This window comes from Pelecanus crispus, chromosome 1, assembly GCF_030463565.1.
Source record: "Pelecanus crispus isolate bPelCri1 chromosome 1, bPelCri1.pri, whole genome shotgun sequence".
NCBI lineage: Eukaryota > Metazoa > Chordata > Aves > Pelecaniformes > Pelecanidae > Pelecanus > Pelecanus crispus.
In genome coordinates, this window is record NC_134643.1 from 223,321,284 (window position 1) to 223,341,947 (window position 20,664).

The 20,664-nt window shown below is 41.7% G+C and overlaps 1 protein-coding gene across 1 annotated transcript; it reads right to left on the reverse strand.

The window, feature by feature from the left end:
* Window positions 1-3,167: 3,167 nt before the first annotated feature.
* AQP11 (aquaporin 11) lies at window positions 3,168-16,132 on the reverse strand. The gene is made up of 3 exons (XM_009485530.2): window positions 15,538-16,132; window positions 10,025-10,141; window positions 3,168-3,255 (listed from the first exon to the last, which is right to left on the reverse strand). Exons 1-3 carry the CDS (start codon window positions 16,130-16,132, stop codon window positions 3,203-3,205), a joined length of 765 nt encoding a protein of 254 aa, XP_009483805.2. The 3' UTR covers window positions 3,168-3,202.
* Window positions 16,133-20,664: the final 4,532 nt, after the last annotated feature.

Consider the following 20,664-nt stretch of genomic DNA (forward strand, 5'->3'; position numbering starts at 1 on the left):
TGCTTTAATAGCATCGTGAACTATTGACGTTGCTGATAAATGAAGTTTTTAGCATGTTACAGAACAAGGCATTCTACAAGAATGTCTTTCCTGGTCCTTTTATATGCATATATGTTTATGGAAATGTATGCATGTTTTTGTTGGGGATACAGAGTAACAAAGGAGGGTACAGAGCGATGCTTTAGGGTTTGCACTGGGATTTGGAGAATCTTCACATGGTGAGATTTTGGGACAGCTAAAACTCTACCAGCACCATAGTTTAGGAAAGAAGGTTCATACAATTCTAAATTACCGTTCATCAGTTAAAACAGACTGGGGTTTTTTGGTTTGGGGTTTTGGTTTTTTTTTTTTTTTTTTTTTTGTGTAAATCTGGGTTGTTGGACTATGGTCTTTCTATTGTTTTTCATACTCAGCTGCAGACTACCTGGCACATACCCTGGCAGATGGGCACAGTTAACCTGCAGGGCAGCTGGACTACACTCAGCTCCTCTCAGTACTCTCACACTATCTCTGAGCAGTAGGAAGCTCCAGAGGGAGAATTTGTTTTGTACTAATGCAGAGCTCCAGGAGCAGGCATTTTATGATGCTTCCAGTCAAATTGATGGAGCAAGATTAATTCCGGTCAGGCAGAAACAAACCTGGATGAGCCCTGAAGGTAGTGTTGAGAAGTGTCTTGTGTGGATTTACAAGTTTTATTTTTAATAAAACTTTGTATTTAAGGTATGTGTAAGTGTTCTGGGAACACTTATACTTCATAAGCATTCATTACTTTGAATGAAAAATGCTGATTTTTGTCTGTACTACCAAACCCAGTTAAATTCTTCAGTTCCTAACAGTTTTAGTTTTCATTCTTCCTGCTTTTTTTTTTGCTTTTGTTTTGCCTTAATTTAGTAAATTTAAGGCTTGTCCATTTCTTACTGATTTTTTTTTTTTTAATTCTACTTCTAGTGGCTATAAATAGAGCAACTACTTGTTAGTCACTCAGATTTGTACCAGTTTTTTTAAAACTATATGTTATGCCAAAATAAACAATGTAGATATACAGAAGTCAGATCTGACCTCTTTGCTTTATGGACTTTGCTTTTGCAGGCTGTCCAAAATGACGTGGAAGTAGGGCCTCTAATCTAACAAATCTTGTCTGCCTGTAGGTTTGTATCTCTGCTTCCTCTTTTCCTTGGCCGCCTGTTTTTATGCTCTTTGAGGTTTATTTTTGAGACCTTTACCCTGTGGGCCTCATGGGCTCAAAGGAGACATGCAAATCAGTTCATTATGTAAGGCTCATTTCTGTAAGAAATGAGGCTAAAAACTGGGCTTGAGTACACCAGTAAAGGCAAAGTCCCAGGGAGGGGGAAAAGAAAAAAGTAATCTGTAAGGGATGGATCACTTTAAAAATAGGTGAAAGGGATAAAAAGCAAGAAAGAGACAGGTAGAAGCCTCCAAAACATGTTTCAGAAGCAGTACATGGCATAAAAGGATGTGTTTTTCAGAGGTCTCGTGCATCGGGTTTCTGTTCTAGCAGCCCTCTGTGGCCAAGTTATAAGTAAGCGGGTGAATGTAAAACCAGCTACAGGATTGCACCTTACCAGGCTCACAGCGTGGTGGGGCATAGTCCTTGCCGTGAAGTTTTACCAAGGGTGAGTTTCCTTCAGGAGGCCTACTCGCACTGGTATCGAAGAGCTGCTGAGCGATAACCTAGCAGTTCTAGTTCTCTTTGGCGTATTGGCAGGCTACTTTATTTTAACGACTGAATACAGGGTCACGGATAAGAATCTTTGCTATGAAAAGCATGTTCAAACAGTCGATTTCATTCTGCACTATAATCTTAAAGGTACCTTGGAAAGTTAAAATGAAAAAAGATTTTATTGCAACAGGTAAGAAATTACATGGAAATATTTACTTCCCGAACTCTTGCAAAAAAGATAGCTGACAACAGTAGCTGTTTAAGACTTGGTTCAGAATTTTACTGTGGAAAAAACCCTGATTCCCTCCCTTTGTCTTAGAATATGGTCTGCAAGGTGACTTGGGTAATGAGTTGAGGCGCCTACTACTGAGATCTTTGTAGAACTTGTTAACCACCTCTCCTTTCAAACCTAGTGACTATAAAGTTGAAAAAATTAATTTAGTCTTAAATTTGAAAAATATATTTTGGTGTATATAAATATGAAGAGGCATCTGGAAGAAGAAACTTCATTCTAGAAACAGAACTTTAGGGGATGGTACCTATCAGTGCTCTTCACCTCAGCTAATGCTATAAAGGGTGTTTGTGCCAATTTGGGTATGTAGCTTTCCTGTGGTTTTAGCTCTTATTTATTCTCTTGTATTGCAAGTTCATTTATTTCAAGAAAAGTATCTGATAAGAGTTCATAAAATCAAGGACAAATCAAGTTCCACATGATTATCGTTATATACTGTGTTTTGCTATGTGAAAAAGCAGCAGTAATCTCAGATAAAGTAGGGTTTGGGGCGGGGGAGGTTGCCCAAAATGCACTTTTGTGTGTGTGTGTGTACAGAATTTTATGGTACTTTATTACCGCTCTTTTCAACTAAGACAAACACTCAATAGACTATAGTGAGACAGGATGGGGCAGAACCTTCTGGAAAGGAAGCAAGGGGGTTACTTACCTGCACTCGGGTATAATTAAAACAATGCTGGTCCTACAGACTTTTACTTTTGGTGTAGGGTATCTCTAGAATAGAGCTGTGGAGACTCTTCTAGGGAGTAGAGTAGCCTTTCTTCCTCTTGGAGGTATGTATATTGCAAGTAGGAGTATGATGAGGTCACTAAAAGAATGAAATCTTCAGCTCCTTTTTTGCAGGTGCCTTCTATGGGAAGAAATCCGATAAAATCAAACCTTGAAAGGTCTGGGTGTTTGTCTAAAATTAGTTTTGCATGCTGTTGTAATAAAGGTCAGCAAATGGCACTTAGGGCTAAAGTGACAAAGTTGCAATGCTTTAACAGTCCTGTACATTCATATGGCTTAACTGAAAATGTTGGCAGATACTCTCAAAATCCCAATATGCTATTACAAAATAAGTATTTAAATACAAAGTTGTAAGTCAAATATTTCAAACATGAAATCTGAAAATACAGCTGAAAGGTGGCGTGGAAGTCGATGTCAACAGTTTTCTGAAAGCTTCATATCTGCAGGTGTTGAAAGTATTTTTTTTAATGTAGTACTCCTAGATTTCAGAATTTGATGACTCAGGATATCCGAGGAAGGATTTCATCCCATATAAAAGCCACAACTATTGTACCTGAAAAGAGAAATTACAGAAAGGACCTTTATTTAAATGTATTTGAGAAGGACACGGTACTGGTAATGTTTATTTTCAATATGTTCAAGTATTTGAGTGTCTAACATGCAATACAGCAGGGAATTGCAGAAAAATGGAATTATCTGTCAAAAGGGCTAGAGGCAGTCAGTGCTTTTTGCAAACACAATCTTTTTTCACAAGGAAAGCTTCCAGACTGTGCAAGTGATCCTTACGAGTTAATAATCTTGTTTTTCTTTGTGTATTTAATGCTTTAATTCTGATCTGTATAAGCCAAAGGCAGAGCAGTTTGACCAGGTGAATCCAACACGTGCACCTTCCTGTTGCTGTATCAGGCCTCCTTTCTTTGTAGCTGGATGTGTAAATGACTGACCCAGCAACTAAACTTCCATTCCTCAGCCGACAGGATAAGGCTGAGTTTGCTAGCAGTATCTGTTTTGATAACCGCATTGGTTTTAGCTGCTGCAAATGGATATAGGATAGCGGGGCTTTTTTTGGAAGATCACTCTAGTTTAGGGTTTATTCTGAGGCTGAAAAAAGGTAAAGGTAGAGGTTGTAGGTTCTTCATGAGAAGGGCACCTAAATACAGTATATTAAGACTTTTTTTTTTCTCCTGGAAAAAAAATAGTATATTCTGTTTCAGAAAGGGATTCTGGTTGAGAGTGTTTTATTTTATGAATGCTTGTATTTTATGAAGCTTCCTAGATCACAAAAAGGCTTATTGGAGGGGGTCTCCAGTCCAATCTCCCACTCAGTGCAGGACTGTTGCCTATGCTATATAGGTCAGTGTCCCGAAAAACCTCCACAGATGGAACGAGACTGTAGCACTTCTCCAGAAAACTTGTTCCACTGCTGCTGCACCCTTCTCCTAAAAGTTCTCCTGGAGTCTAACCTGGACCTCCCGCACCTCAACTTGTGGCCTTGCTGTTGTTACATTGTCTGCCAAGACCCAGAACAGTTCATCTCCATCATCCTTGCAAGTACTCTTCAAATAACCATTGACTGCTCTTTGACCTCATCTTCATCAGCTTAAATGAGCCCAGTTCCCTCATCCTCTCCTCACAGACCAGGTATTCTAGGCCCTTCACCGTCTTGGTAGTCCTCCACTGGACCCTCTCTGTTCTCCACATTCCTCTTGAACCGGGGGACTCTAGGCCAGCCATGTTCCAGAGGCCACCTCACAAGTGTTGAGTAGAGGGAGACCATGATCTCCTGTAGGCTGATGGCCCCAATTCTGAATCATGGAGTTTGTCTTGAAGAACAAACTGTTGTAGCAAACTCACGTTCAGGCCACTGTTGAACGTGCTGAGGAGTACCAACTCCAATACTGACACCAGGATACTCTGCATTTTACTGGCCATCAATCAACAAGATGTCAACCCATTACTACATTTTGAGGTCAGTGGTTTGGCCAATTTTTATTCCAGCTAACAGTCTTTTTTGTGTGACCCCCTACTTTGACTTTGAACCAAGAATGCCGTGGAAGATGGTGTCAAAAGCCTTACTAAAGTCAAGGTATACATCCACTGCTCCCTGCTCATTCCCATAGACATTCATTTAATCACAGAAGGCAATCAAGCTGGTCAGCCATGGCTTGCCCTCGCTAAATCTGTGCTGACTGTTCCTGATTGATTACCTCTGCAGTTTTTACATGGTTGGAAATGGATTCCAAGACAAGATACCCCACTATCTTCCCAGTGACTGAGGTAAGACCAATGAGCTTATAGTTCCCTGGCTTCTCTTCCTCCTCCTCTTCCTTATAAAAGCAGGCATGGTATTAGCACATTTCCAATTGTCAGGAAGCTCCTCCAACTGCTGTAACTTCCCATAAATGATGGACAACAATAACATTGGCCAACTCCACCTGCATTTTTCGGTGAATCCCAGTAAAGCCAATGGATTTGCGTTCATCCAGCTTTTCTGTCATGCTTACCTTGTCGCTCCCTCACTAAACAGAGGTTTAGGAGCAAACTTTGCTTGGGAACACTGGGCAGGGAGGGGGAAGAGTACCTCAACCTTTTTCATGTCACCCATCACTAGAGGTTGTCTTCCCCATCCACCAATGGGCTGCATTTTCTCTGGACTTTTTTTGTGATTAGTATATTTATAACCCCGTATGTCCCTAGTTTTAGTTTCATCTGAGCTTTAACATTCCTGATTTTGTTCCCAAATACACGTGCAAAGCTTTTATACTCCTCCTTTGCTGCCTGTCTCTGTTTCTACTTCTTACATGCTCTCCTTTGCTCATTGGGAAGCTTCTTGTCTAGCCAGCAGGGAAAGGCTTTGTGTCAAAATTCCCAGTCTAACTACACGACAGATTGTTCCTGCACATCAAAACATGTTACTGAGCTCTCACTAAGCTTTTTTGAAAACTCATCCTTCCATAGGATACTTCTGCCATTTGTGGCAGCTTCTGAGGGAATTACTACTGACCTAGCAATTCCCTAAATAAGGAGAATTTTGTTCTCCTGAAGTCCAAAGTCCAAACAGCTCTGCTATTTACCTTCCCAGGCTTCCCTGACCCTGAACTCTTGTGAGGACTACAACCCAAGTGGCCACATTCACCACCTGTTCTTCCCTGTTTGTGAGCAGGTCAAGTACAGAATTAGCACTCACTGGCCCTTTAGTACTTAAATTAGACTTGATTAGTGACCGTTTTCTAGGAACCTCCGGGACTGCATTCACTCACTGCATAAGAGTTTTGTTCTGTCAGGTGATGTCTGCATACTTGAAAACCCCTAGAAGCACCAGGGTCGGGGAGTAGAAGACTTCTGCTACTTGTTTGTTGAAACTCTCCTTTGGTACCAAGTACCTGAGATGCCAATCATTTTGCTGCACATGGACTTGCAATTCTTGTTTCTTTGCGAAGCTCCATGCTTAAGTGTACTGAACTTGACGGAAACCTCTGAATACCCTCTCCTCTGAGCAGAAAGGTGAACGTTTCACCTGTAGTCTTCCCCCTTGCTTATCTCCTCCATTTATGTCTACTGCTAAGCAACTTTTGTGGCACTTACTTTCTATCCTATCATAGAATCATAGAATGCTTTGGGTTGGAAGGGACCTTTAGAGGTCATCCAGCCCAACCCCCCTGCAGTGAGCAGGGACAGCTTTAACAGGTTGCTCAGAGCCCCATCCAACCTGACCTTGAATGTTTCCAGGGATGGGGCCTCCACTGCCTCTCTGGGCAACCTGTTCCAGTGCTTGACCACCCTCATTGTAAAAAATTTCTTTCTTATGTCTAGTCTAAATCTATTCTTCTTTAGTTTAAATCCATTATTCCTTGTTCTGTCACAGGATGGTGATCCTGATGGTGAAAAAACATTTCCTTCTAAGGAACAGTATTAGTCTTTCTGGTAAAACTGGTCTAAAGAAGTGGCCATTGATTCTGTTTTTGTAGTGTTTGAAACCTAGCAGGAAGCTAAGCTGGCACCTGTCCAGGAACGAGCATCCCCTTTTATTGTCCTCATGTCCAGTACCTTGCCACCAACTCTTCCATTCATAGCTGCCATCTCCCTGGTACTGAAAGAGAAGCATTAGCTTGGTCCCCATCATTACTAATGATATAATCATGCCTGGACAACTAACAAACTCCTTTGGCAGTAAAACAGAAACTATCTTTGTTCCACTTGTGCTTACTGCTTCAGTGTTCACAGTGCAGGACTGAGGCCTGCCTCTGCTAAGTCATAAACACTTGCTGACATCTATATGAACTACAGGAATTAGCTGTTTTAATGCTACTGGAGAACCACCTTCACCAAAACATCAGTGAAGTCATTTTGAAAAATGAGTTCTTAACTACAGTTCCAAGATTATATTCGTGAAAGACCATAAACCACCAGTAGCTTTGTTTATCCTAAAAGAAAACTTCCACTTCCTCCTCCTCTTGTGAAGGTGATAATCAGTCTTCCTCTTGTTCTAAGTGTCCTTTGAAACAATTTTCTTAGAAAGTTGATGGTTAGGAACTCGCTTATAGCTAGATCCAGGTATCTGTTACATACTGAATGGTCTCGGTCTCCTTGTCCTCATGGGTATTTGCTATGGCCATAAATGAAGTCATATTGCACTTTGCACAGGCAATTTGAAGTTTCATGGTATGCTAGTCCATGGTTCTGCATACGGTAGTTATTACAGCAAATCACAAAAAAAATGTAATAGACTCCTAAAAGAATTCCCCTAGATAAGAACAAAGTAATTTAGCCATCTAACATGCTGATGCTGGGAAAAATAAGACATCAAATTAGCATATCGCTATGACCCTGACAGTTTCGAGGAAGTCTGAAACAGTATTTCTGCTGATGCACGGATTCTGAAAGTATGCACGGATTCTGAAAGTAATTTTTACAACTAAATTTAAAATATCCCTTCCCTCATTATCTGCTTTTATCATTCTGCTTAGAGGTTCTTTTCACAAGAATTTTATCATCATCATAACAGGTCATTTTCCTAGATGCCTCATGATTTGGTCCAATTTTGGAAGAGAAATGTTCTATTCCTATTATTTTCTTATTTTCAAAAAGTGTCAGAAGTATTTAATTTCATGTTAGATTTGTAGATCTGCACGCCTGTATTCATTGATTCATTTCAAATACAACTATCTCCTCTTTACTTCCACCTCAGATATCTCACATTTGTTCACAACTCTTGGTTTATAAGATAAGGTCTATATGTATCCATAAAGCTCCCTTGTTTTTTAAAGAGATATTTATGTAGCAAATAGACTACTCAGCCTTTCAGGTGATCCACAAACCTGAGATCTGAAACAAAATGTTTGGCTACAGTAGCGACACTGCACAAGAAGTGATGCGTCCTGAGTATTCACATCTTTACAACTGCTTGGTCTGGAGTTCCTTTCCCTCATTAATTAAGGGACAGCATTGAGTACATTCTGTATGTATTTTCTATACGTTAACTTAACAATAAACCACTGTTTATGAATTTTCACAGAAATGTAACATTACTCCCTAACCGCATTCTAAATTCCTCAAGTCACGGTTCCATTGGAGTTAACATCTGCTGATTTTCTTAAGTCAAAATTGCCCGAAGGCTTTCTGCAAAGCAGTTCTGCAGGATGCATCTTGCTAAATGAGTAGAACACTGTGTTTCAGAACACCTTCTGTTTCTTTAGATCGCTTGCGAAAATATTAAATCCCAAGTACTTACAACCTGGAAAATCTCAAAATGCTTATCAGCTTGAAATCAGTTAATATACCAGAAAGCTAAACCTGAATTCTGAGAAATACGGTGTGTTCCCTTAGGAGCCAGGTGATGCTCATCAGCTTTGCCTAAGACATCTCACTAGCTACTAACTGGAATGGTGCATGGGCTTTTAGCAAGCTTACTCTATTGTTCAGTCATCCCGTTTGGATATCTAATTTACACAAAATTATATTAAAGTGAATTTTAGTTAGACTAAAAATTCTGTCTCCATTTTTGACTGACTGAGAGTCAATGCAAGTAGAACATGCACAGACATGAACTCAAACAAGAAAAAGAGGTTATTTGTTGTAACTGGAGCCCTTTGAGATGTTTCCTGTGTACATTTCACAGCTGTTGTACCTTCACTGTTGTACCTTCTAATAGGATTAACAGTCATGAAAGAACTCAGGATTAGCAGACTGCTGCTTTATATACCCTGTAAGCAGAAAGCTCAAGATTTGTAAGGACTAACTGTAAACAATCAACAGCATGAAGTATTACATGGAGCATTTTCATCTGCACACAACTAGAATTTAAAATCAATAGCTTCTAAATTAAAACCATAATTAAAGTTAGAAAAAATCCAGTTACTAATATTCTTTAGTCTTAAACTAAGAACAGACTGTTTCCAACAGCGACTGGGGAAAAACATAGAATGGCAACTGCAAAGTTTAGACACTATGGAGATAAAAAGATTTGATATTATAATAGTAATAACTGAGAGAGCGTATTTTGAGCACTTGTCCCAATACCTCTGTTTTGGGTTTGGTTTTTTTTTTTTTTTTAATTAATCATTCCCATGTTCTTGTACACTGTCACGAAATGAGACAGAAAGTGCATGCTAACCAGTATGTTTCTCCTTCTGAACTTGATCAGGCTAATACTTACTTTCAGGTATCCTCTTCTCCTTTTTAATATTCTGCTAGAATCTACAAGTGGACCTTCTGTCAGTGTCAGAATTTACAGTATACCGCAAACAGGCTAGATTTTAATACCAAGGCATAAAGTCCCAAACAACAGGCAGCTTCGAAAGGATCATGCTCTGGAGTAAACAGCTGTTGATTTATAACTAACTAGTTAACCCTAACCTAAACGCTAACCTTTTTCCATTTAGCATTGTGCTGTTGTGGTTTTTCACTAGGTACATTTTCTTGCTCAAAGTATCCCAAAAGTACTTAGACTCGAACATGACATCTAAACTAAACAATTATACAACCTAATATGGTTCTTTCTTTAAAGAAACTGATCAAAACAGTAGATATTATTTTGTGAATAAAACTGGTGTTTAAAACTCAGTATCAGATGCTTGATTCACAAAACAGAGTGCTACAGGTGCTCTACACAGAGCATTAAACAAGTTTAAAATACACAGCCTAAATCTGCAAAACAGATCCATGATTTTGGAATGACTTATACACATAAGTTATAACTATTTTCTGGATTTTATTTACAGCAGAAAACGAGCAGACTATCAAATAAAGAATCCCTATTTCCTGAGTTTTGAACCATGTACTAAATAATACTTTCTCAAATACATAAAACATTAAGAACTTACCTAAGGACGGTGCTATCCAATACACTAGTGAGTAACTCAAAAATTTGTCATAGAAACAATTTGCATGTAATGAAAAAGCCAGTGCGGGGTTAAATATTGCTCCTGTCAGATTTCCACCTGCAATACAAATGTAAACAATATGAAATCAAACCATCTTTCTTAATATTTATTTTAAATTAATATTGAAATGGACATGCACAATACTACAAGAAATGTACACCCTGCAATAAAATGAATTAGCAGAAATCATTTAAACAGATAAACTCTTGTGAAGTTATTTACCGGATGATATGTTTAACGGTTTAACTGTTTTCTAAAATGCTTTAAAATATCTGAAGTGTAGGCTATAACTTCCTTTATTGCTTTCTAGTGCATATTCTTTGAAGAGATGGGTTTGGCTAGTGTTGAACATTTCTACTGATAAAACTGTAAGCTGCTTTACTGATAGCCTGTATCATGCTTTTAGAAGAGACAGAAATTACACAAATATTAGTAAACAAATACTGGCTTTCATTACATCCCCTGTCGTATGTAACACATAATGGAAAAAACCGTCAAGTGCTGTTCTTGCTAAGCTGACCTCTGTACGTTCTTATTAGAACACTAATATTATCCTATCCATTTAGAGAACACTAAGATTATCATATAGTAGTAACTTGGGGAACAGCCTTCACAGTCATTCTATATGCTATTTGAAGAAAATAAAAGCAAACGCCGCTCCACTCCCTTGAAAAAGGAAGCTTAAAGAAGCCAAGCATCTTTCCTTGCCTCCAACTTCAGATGTCAATGAAGTTGCCTAAACATTCTCTAAATAACTTGATCTGAACATAGGACATTGTGGAGACTAAACTGTAATTACACTGCAGATGAACCTGGAGGTCAGGGGTTTTAATTCTGACATAAGTTGTTTCGCTCATGGCAATCCTGCAGAAAAACATTACTTAGAGCAAAATTTTTGGTATTTCTGTACTATTAGTTACTAACCACCCCATCTCTGTTTTATCTATTAATCTATTCCCATAAAATATTATATAACCGTGTCTATTTAGTTTCTTAAAGCTTATTCTTGATTTTTCCCAAGTAAGTTAGCGCGAGCTTGGAACTTACCCTTTGTACGAATACCACGCTGCTGTAATCCTCATTTGTTATGAGCATGCAATCATTTACCGAAAGTTTTAGTAAGGTTTTTGTCATTCTCCTGTATTTCTCTTTCTATATACTCATTATTTCTCTTACCATTATTAGAGTTCGGGAAGGTTTTAATCTTTGTTGACCTACTCAGTTTACTCTGGTTTTACACTTGTACTCAACAGCAACTCAGATTTACTGTGCAGTCTGTTATTCTGCACGTTGACACATTAACAACTTCCACTGTTGCCAGGAAGGCGATCTACAATAATTTACTTTGCTTTGATCTGTTTATGAATTCACTGCTTCTGCTTGTATATCCACAAACATATTTACGAGTAGAATTTCACTCTCAGGAGGCAGTTGCTGTTTCTGAACATTAAAAACCAGAGTTTTAACTTCTGTATTTCTTCAGTATTCGTTACTAATAACTACTGGAATCTCAACCGTAGGCCAGGGCCACTAGTATAATCTTATTTTAAAATATTTATTAAACATCTCAGTCTGTTTACCAGAGAAGAGACATGATTTTATGGCAAAAGAAGAGTAACATCTTTGCTACTGTACACATAAAAACTTAAAAAGGTGAAGTAATGTGTTCTCCACACAATGTGCGAGAAAGTAATTTTAACTTTTGAAATTAGTGAAGGCAAAACCAAAATTAGGAAGAAACTGGGAATTAAAAATCTGGATGTGAGTTTTACCTTGATATGTTAGACTCAGAAACATCTAACCAATTTCATACAATTCTGACTTAATTGTAATATTGCTTGCAAATGAAAAAGTCCTCAAAAGGTGTATTTTTTTTCTTTCCTCTAATTAAATATTTTCCCAGGAAATATCAAAAAACATTCCTTATCAACATGTGTATGGTCTGCATCCTTAACTTCTGAATCATTTCCTTAATAGGCAAAGACATAATAGTCTCTTTTTCCTTCTATTCAGTAGAAGAAACAGTGAATGCACTACTGGAGCTTTTGTGTACAGTATGCGCTATTATAAATATTTGGTCTGTGTAAGTCTATATGTAAAACCAATCCAAATAATTTTAACTATGAAAAAGAAAAACTAAAGGGACAGCTTGTCATTTGGAAAATACTTACTGTATAATCTGATGCTATTTGTTGCATGGCATACTTAACTACCTTTTATGGGGTACACACAACAGTGACTTGTCAACATTTATTCTAACTTTACTTAGTCAACCAAATAAATACAATTTAAAGTTTCTGAGTCCTGTATGTGTATCAATATATTTAGACAGGTGTAAGCCATAGGGATACGGCTATCCTTCAAAATTTTACCCAAACCAGATTTGATATGGACTAAGAGATACTCCTTCTTGCAGTTCTTTTTTAGATGCCAATCATTCCTCTTACAGGATACAGCTTTCAAACATATAGTAGAATATAATTCATGGAATGAAATATGATATACTATATGTGAGATGTATTTTCTAACATTTCTAGTTCATTCATAACTGTAATAAACCCAGATCCTGAAGGCACAATTGATTGGTTTGGTTTTTAAAATCAGAGTGTAAAAAGAAATCATTAGCATAATTCATTTTGTAAATTTAATGCACCTTTCTGACTTCCTAGCTAGAACACTCCATCTGTCAAATTGAAGTTTGAAGAAATCATTATTCATAAAATATTCTGAACTACTGGCTATTTTTGTAGGAAGAAGGAAGAACGTTACCGGTTTGCCTAAACTAGCATTGCTTTGCCTAAATTTGGGCTGGTTGCCTAGCCCTTTGGTGCTGGCTGAGCAAGAACAATCCATTCCTCTTAAAGAGGTGCTCAAGTGCCTTATATACAGTTAGTGAAGAGGTGCAGAAGATTTCCTGAGAACGATCCAGCCCAGCTAAGTTAAGCATCTGCCTGTCTTCAAAGCCCATAGATGAGAAGCCGGAGGCCACCATCTCCAACACCTGATTTGGAACTCACTCTTCCTACTGCTGCTATGAAGCACCGTTTCTCAAACTGGAGGCGGAACAGACATGGTTAGGGCTACACCACAAGACCCACAGGATATACTGTGGGTCGTATATATGCACCAGACACAGGTCGTGACCACCTACCAGGCCCTTCACTATTGCCTCAGCTACTTGGCAATGCTGTCTGGAGGCTGAGCGGCTGTGGGAAGGGGGTCCCAATCAGCAGCCTCAAAATAGAGGGGGCAGGAGAATGGCGGATATCCTGGGGAGCGTTTGTGTGTAGATGTGGGCAGAAGAAAAGAGGCAGCAAGAAGGGTTTGAGAACCTCCAAGGTGTCCTACGTGAACCTACCCAACCTTCCACCAAAAAAGAGATCTGTTAGAGTGCAAGCCTGTGACTTCATCACACAAAGAAATTAATAGCAGCAGCCTGCTCCCACACTTGTTGTATAAGAGCTCAGTGATAGGAATCTCAGGTTTTATGCCCTCCTCTACTTCACGGGGCTTCAATCCACGTGTCAGGAGTGCACAGTAAACACCGGGCTCAGGACTACTGCAGGGGGAGGACGGCACTTCTCACCTTTCCTTTTGAACCTGAGCGTACAGCAAAGAGTGCAAATCTTACAAAGCTTGGAGCAGAGCAAACGAGAAAGAATTAGATTTTCCACTAAGGAGGGGATAAAACTAGATTCAGGATCTGCTCTCTAGGATGCAGATATATTTTTATAGTAGACTTGATTCTAGATTAAAAGAAATGGAAAGAAAAATGTCCAGGTAGCACAGGGTGTTCTGCACAGGACACAGCACGAACTCTGCATGCGAAAGAGGCCTGGGCGCAGTAGGTCTGGTGTTTCCTAGAAGTACCTGCAGGTGGATCGCACTGGATAGTCGTAAGCCCAAGTTTATGGTAAGGAAGGGGACGCAGGACGCAGCCTGCTCCCGATAGAAAAAGATATGAGGCCAGCCCGGCCAACAACACTGGGCATGAATTCTCTGTATGAACTAGCAAAGAGAAAGGCAATGTGACACGTATTATTTTGCTAAGCAGGAAAGGAATGTTAAGAATCAGGAATCCAGCTTTCTATGCTTGTAGAAGAGGTAGGATAATCTTTGGCTACGCTTTTACTGAGCGATTCAGAAATACATTTAATGTGCTAAAATGCATTGACACCTTGCCTCTGCCTTCAAATACTAATTTTAGAAAGTAGTTCAAATCGCTAAGTTAATTCTCAGAATTCTCCATGGACTTCTTTTAATCTTTCAGGTATTAGCTATTTTCAGCTAAACATAATGAGTAAAGGTTTTTTCATTAATACATCTGAAAAATCAACTGCACTTTATTCTGCTATATGCTATTATGTTAGATAGCACAATACAGTTAAACCTTTTGGACAAGATGCCAATGACATTCCACATATTTGCAGATAGAAGAGCGATCTCCCTCTCGCCAACGGATTTGATAATTTCCTCAATGACTTCCTCTGCGGTGGGAGCTGTAGCACAAGCAAGGAGTTCCGTAACCACCTCTCTCTCACCACCCTGTACCCCAAACTACAGGATCTCCTTCCCAGTACAACCCACTCCCTGCAGGGCAGTCCTCAGGTGACATAACTCTGGCACTTCACTGGGGACAACAGGGAGCATCAACAGCCAGCAGAAAAGTTCAGACTGACTCCCCTCACCGCTTCCTCCCCGCTGGCGCAGAGAGGCTGCGCAGGTGACAGTATCCCAGCTCTGGGAAGCAAGAGGTGACAGTCAGGCAGGGGCAAGGGCATGGACACACAGGGCATTACACAGACAGGAGACTTGTAAATGCCATGATACAACAGGCACCTGAATTTTTTTCTTGTTTTACCTTTGGTTTCATGAGGTACCGTTTTATACTTTCACATGGATTCTACAAATAGCCATTCCTGCTCTGATTTAAGGACTTAACATAGTGAAATAAACCGCACTGATATGAATTATGCATTAATTAAATGCCGAACTTCTACATCACCGGTCTGTACCCTGCTGTTGTGCAATCAGCATTTTTTTTCCTGATGCAGACAGTGGTGCTCTCTCGCAATGCTACTTAGAAATCACAGCACGCTGTGTGAAATCTCCAATGCTATATAAAGTCAGATTATGAAACGATCCTTCACTAAGGTATTTTAACAGTGTTCCGTGAAACTCTTAACACTATTTACTCGTAGATTTGACATAATTTTAAATTCGTAACTCACTTCATTCTTAACCCCACACCTGCCTGGAATGTAACCAGGCAAACTTTACATAAACTCCAAATGAACTCTGCATATATAGGACCAAAGACTTTCTTTGATGCATTTTTTGTACTCTTAAGAAAAGCAATTTTGTGACTTAACACGTTTAAGAAAATTTAAAAAAAAAACCCTTCCATTGCAACTTTATGGCAAGAACAGAGGGAAAAAAAAAAAAAGACTGACCTGCATACACGAGCATGGTGATGAGAAGAGCAATCAAATGGACTCTGTATTTGGGATTAACACTTTCCACTCGCAGGATGGTCAGCTGGAAAACGACAGAAAAGAGCAGTTCTATGCAGAACGCCTGCGTCTCTGTGGTCTGCATGGGGTTGCTGCAGCTCTGTGAGAGTGCTCCAAAATGTGGCTCTGCCATCTCCAGGCTCCAGATAAAGCGCATAAACATTCTGGAGAGCACTGCAGCCACGAACTGAGCGGCGATCTTGAGTCCACCCATCTTGACCGGCATCCCACCGCCCCACATGGGCTGCAAGGTGCCACAGGGGTTGCAGGTGCTGCCGGTCAGGGTCAAGCCGTGCAGGACGGAGAAGCCGTAGGTGAGGGTGAGGGCGGTGTGCGGCTTCGGCTCCACGTTGCCGAGCAGGCAGAGCTCGTTAGTGCAGGCGCAAATCTGGAAGGTGCTAAACATCTCCAGCAGAAAAGCGCAAAGGCGCTGGCGGGAGCGCAGCCGGCGGCGGGTCAGTCTCCTGCACAGGCCCACCGTGGCCATGATGCCGGCCATCAGCAGGAGCGAGGTCCCGACCCCGCCGCCAGCCATGGCGAGAGTTTCTCAGGCCGAAGGACTCGAAGGAGGAGTTCACCCTGGTCCAGCCCCACCACCTACGGGGAGAAAGAAAGCGGGAGAGGGAGGGAAAACGACCACCCTTTGCCTTCGAGGTAGGTGCCAGCTTCTTCCCCCACCTGCCTGCAGCCTGCGAGACGGGAAGCAAAGGGCAGGGAGGCCGGCCTGGCAGGGGTGAGGGCAGGGGGATGCCCTCCCCTCCGCTCCCCGCCGGGGAAGGGCTTAGCAGGAGGAAGGTCTCTCCCCGCGGTGGAAAAGAGGCACGGGGGGGAGAGGAAGAAGGGCGCCCTGCTCTCCCCCAGCCCCTCGGCGGTGGGGCGGACGGGGCTGCCCTCAGCCCGCGGGGAAGGCGGGGGGGGGGGGGGAGTGCCCGGCCCCCACTCCCGCCCACGGGGGGAACAGGAGAGGAGCCAATTTCTCGGTCGGGCTGGTAGCGCGGCCTCTCCGCAGGCAGGCGAAAGCAGTTAAAGGGGAAAGCTCCGGCCCCGCGGCGGGGCGAGGCGGGGTGCTGCCGCTGCCATCTCCCCCGCCTCCGCCTCCTCCGCCGCCGCCGCCGCCTCAGGACGGCGCATGCGCGCGGCGGCGGCTGCCCGGCGCGGGGGGGGTGGCGCACAAAAAGAGCGGGCTGCGCGCGCCCTTCCCGCGCGCGGGCGGCGGCCGTTGGTGCTGAGGCGAAGTGAGGCGAGGGCGGGCGGGCGAGCGGGCAGACACGGCCGGGGGGGTGCCGGCTGCTGCCGCCGGCCTCAGCCTGGCCTGGAGGCTTTGAGAGTGGTTTCCCATGTTCGTGGGAGCCTCGCTGCGCAAGAGGCAGGTGCGTGGGTTAATGCAGTGGCTTCCTCCCGCTCGCTTGCTGGGAGAGAGGCGTTTGACAGGGCGCCGGGAGGAGGCAGGTGGTGATTCTTGGGCTTCTCCAGTGGAAGTAACGCTAAAAATAGGCGCCGTCCTCATGCTGCAGAAGGTGGTAACATTGGCTTTCATAGCAGGCGCCAAATGGCCTCAGGACGGCCCTGAAAAATAGGCATGGCCTCCTTTAGGATAATTTTTTCTGCCTAATAACTGAGAAGGGTGAGTCCGGTGTGAGGTATCGGTGTAAATGCCTCCTGTCCTGTTAGGCTGGGGTTGAGTTTTCCTTCAGTCTCTACCTGCGGTGCTACTTTGCACTTACACATCTGGAAAAGGTTGTACCTCTCACCGTGAGTGTTTTGCAGAGGGGAAGAGAGAAATAAATGCATGGGCTCTGAGCACACGAATGGTCGTACCATGTGTCCTTTGACATACCGCTTTAGTTTTCACCCTGTGGAAAGAATAAATGCATTTTGCAGTGGTTTTTTTCCTGCTTTTTGTCCTCTCCATCACTGACTGGTGCCGCATGTTTAGGCGTGCCAAAATCCTGGTTTTATGAACTGGAAAACTGAAGCGCTGCTGGCAGTGGTTACTGCTGTGCTGCAGTTAAATGCACCTGCAAGGAGCGACAAATGCTGAGTATTTCTAGGATCCAGTATTTTTGCCACAAGGTGGCATCGAAGATGACAGTTTATCAGACCCGGCGGGAATTCTGCATGGTGTATTTCTTGCAAGGAGGCAATACAGAAATATATTGCTTCTGAGCAACAAAAGCAATCCCTTACTTTTAGTTGAAGGTCAGCCTACCATAAAGATCAAAGTTGCAAAACACAGAATCGTTTCTCTAGGAGGGAGTGACATGACAAGCTCTTCCTCATTTCCAGAATGGAAATGGACCATCGAGACATCTGGTCTTAAGAAGTTTGGGGAAAAAAAGAGTATTTGGAAGGCTCAGCTTCCAAGAGGATCATTTGACGGTGAGAAATAGGGATGTTTTTAACCGGGGGTGGGGGCGAGAACCCAACAGCTGAACAGTAATAATGTAAAGAGAGGAAAGGAGAAAATGGCAGAGTGGTTAATATTTGGCTTTTATTGTTTGTACAAGATTAGATGTCAAGAAATGTGAGTGAGGCAAGGTAGGAGACGTAATGACTGCGTTAAGTCATCATATAAGTCCCGAAGCACCTTCATGAAAACCTGAATTGCAGCAATTGCTTTCCTCAGCAATGATGTTCTGTAACTATAATATGGAAGAAAAAAAAACAGTTATATCCTTTATGTGTTTAAGATTTCGGATGAAATTAAGGATCGTCCTGTTAGAAGTAAGGATCATCATAAGAGAGCTGGCTTTTAATACGTGTGTATATATAGGCTCCTTTTTTTTTATTTTTTCCTCTGACCACATCTTTATACACTCTGTTTTGAATTAATTGGTGATAATGTACATAATTATGGATGTGGTCAGCACTAACTTGGAAAATTATCTTCCATTTTTCTTTCTTACAAGCGGTATTGTAATTTTTATTAAACACTTGTATTAAAGTGACATCTAGAGACTGGAGTCTGTTGGTCTAGGAGCTCTCTCGCGCGCACTAAAAGTGAATGCCAGTTCTGAAGAGCTTATTTTCCAGAGAGATAAAGCAGAAAATTGCTGGCAATAGCTTTAAGTTTTATTTGGCAATAATTTGGGAATTTACTATTGCATGACTTCCTTTACTTACATAGCTAAGCACAGCCATGTGTGTTGTTCCTATTCTTGCCAGAGAACATAAAAATTATTGCCAGTGTGTTTCAGAGCCTCAGACAGTTATTTGTGCTTACAACCAGTCATGATTGTGTCATTTTAAAACACAGTCTGATAAGGTGGATATGTCATTTAACAGCATGGTCTCAAGGTGGATTACTGAAGTGTGGATTGGAATTGATTGCATACGTTTTTTTTTAAGTATAGTTGGTGCCAATGACATGAATAAGGGGTCAAACAAACCATAGTTACCTGTACCACCAGCTCCAAATATTTTACCTTCCTGGTGTATGTGTAACAATTTTTTGACCACCAGAGGGTAGTGTCATTCCAAACAATTGCTTTTGGTGTGCTCCTGTGGCAGCTTTATTTTGTGTTTTGCCACTGATAAGTGAGAATGTAGATCTTCTAGATCTATATTCTAGGTGCCAGCTCTTAATTTTGTAGTTTGTAAAAAAACGAATGTTCAAGCCTGGAATGTCTTTTAAAATTCTTTTTACAACATAGAGTTTCTCGAAACTGAACGAGTTGGGCTCATCAGTTTCTTCTTCCTGGTGGCGCTGCTGGCTCCGTGTCTCATTCCAGGTTATCCTTGTGTCTGCTCCATGTGCCAGATTCACTTGTGCTCATGCCTGCTCTTTAACAGGATGTATATAGTTTCCCTTTTCTCTGATACTTCCCACTTTCTTTTCTTCTTATTTCAGAGTCCCTCCGCATTCTTTTCTCCTATATTCCCTTCCATGCATATAAGTGCTTGTATTTTCTTTCCTATTTGCATGTATTCCTACTTTCCTTCTCTGCCCAAGTCCCCATATTTCCAGCTCTTTCTATAGCAGTTATGCAGTTAACTGTTCTTAGCTCTGTGTATGGTTTCAGCGCCCTTCCTTCCTAAAATTCCCTGATCTACTTCCTTTTCCTATGGGAGGCTGAGTCATTCGGAGGGTATCAACATGCCAAGAATGCTTGGATGGGTTTTGCAGGGGTGAAATTGGGCATTATCATGCTGGAAGATGCTGGCAAATGCTTCCAACCACTTTAATGTTAATGAACTATTGCAGAGGAGTCGAGTCTGTAGTTCAGTGTATAGCAGGGAATTCATGTGCCCGTATTTTCTCTGTTGTGGTTTAGTTGGTTTTCCCCCAAATCAGTAGCTTTCCACTGACATTTAAAACTGGAAATCAATTAGATGCAGAAACTAAAAGTAGTCATAGTGCCTCCAAACAGAGAAACCTTGTTGACACAGGCCCTGGCAAGCTCAGGCACAGCTTCAGCACAGCTTTTCTTAGCAAGTGGTTCTGGAGGTTTAGGACATTACCCCTTTCCGGACACTTTTCACAGCAGTTGAAGGACGGTGCCAGGCTTTGCACTCAGAAGCTCTGCTGTACGCACACTGCTGTGCAGATATTAATCCTGGTGATAGGAAAGAGCCAGGGATGATGACGTTAGGGGAATTGCTCGGCAGACGTGAGTGTGAGCTTTTAGACAATATATCTGAGAGAGCTTGATGTTAGGGCAAGAAACGCCACCGCTGCATGTGTGGGCTGTTGCTGTAAGGACCTGGTGAGGGTATTGGCACAGATCAAAGTGTGAAAAATGTACAGGCTTTTTTAAAGCTCTGCCGATACCAGCAAATTAAAGAGCATCAGGATGTTCCTGAGCACTGGAGCTCAGTTGTTTCTAGTGATTCTCACTAATCCTTCCATGGCTTTAGCCTGGGCTGATGAGCAGTTTCCCAAAATACTCCAGGGCATGGTTTAGGGGATACATCTTGCCATCCCCAACAGGCAGATTGTGTGCTTTCATTGACTGTTTGAGGCTTTAATAGAACGGACGTTGGTTGTCCTGTGCCAGTTGGCCTCCGGGGCAGAGACTGGTCCCAGACTTGTTTAATTTACTAATATGGGTGTAATCACAGTGACTA

Bases quoted from the DNA above. Each gene is read 5' to 3' on its own strand.
- AQP11 (XM_009485530.2), bottom strand. From the start codon at position 16,132: ATGGCTGGCGGCGGGGTCGGGACCTCGCTCCTGCTGATGGCCGGCATC. The intron at 10,142-15,537 runs GTCAGTCTTTTT...TTTGTATTGCAG, and splicing joins CACCATGCTCGTGTATGCAG to GTGGAAATCTGACAGGAGCA. The intron at 3,256-10,024 runs GTAAGTTCTTAA...TTCTCTTTTCAG, and splicing joins TTGGATAGCACCGTCCTTAG to GTACAATAGTTGTGGCTTTT.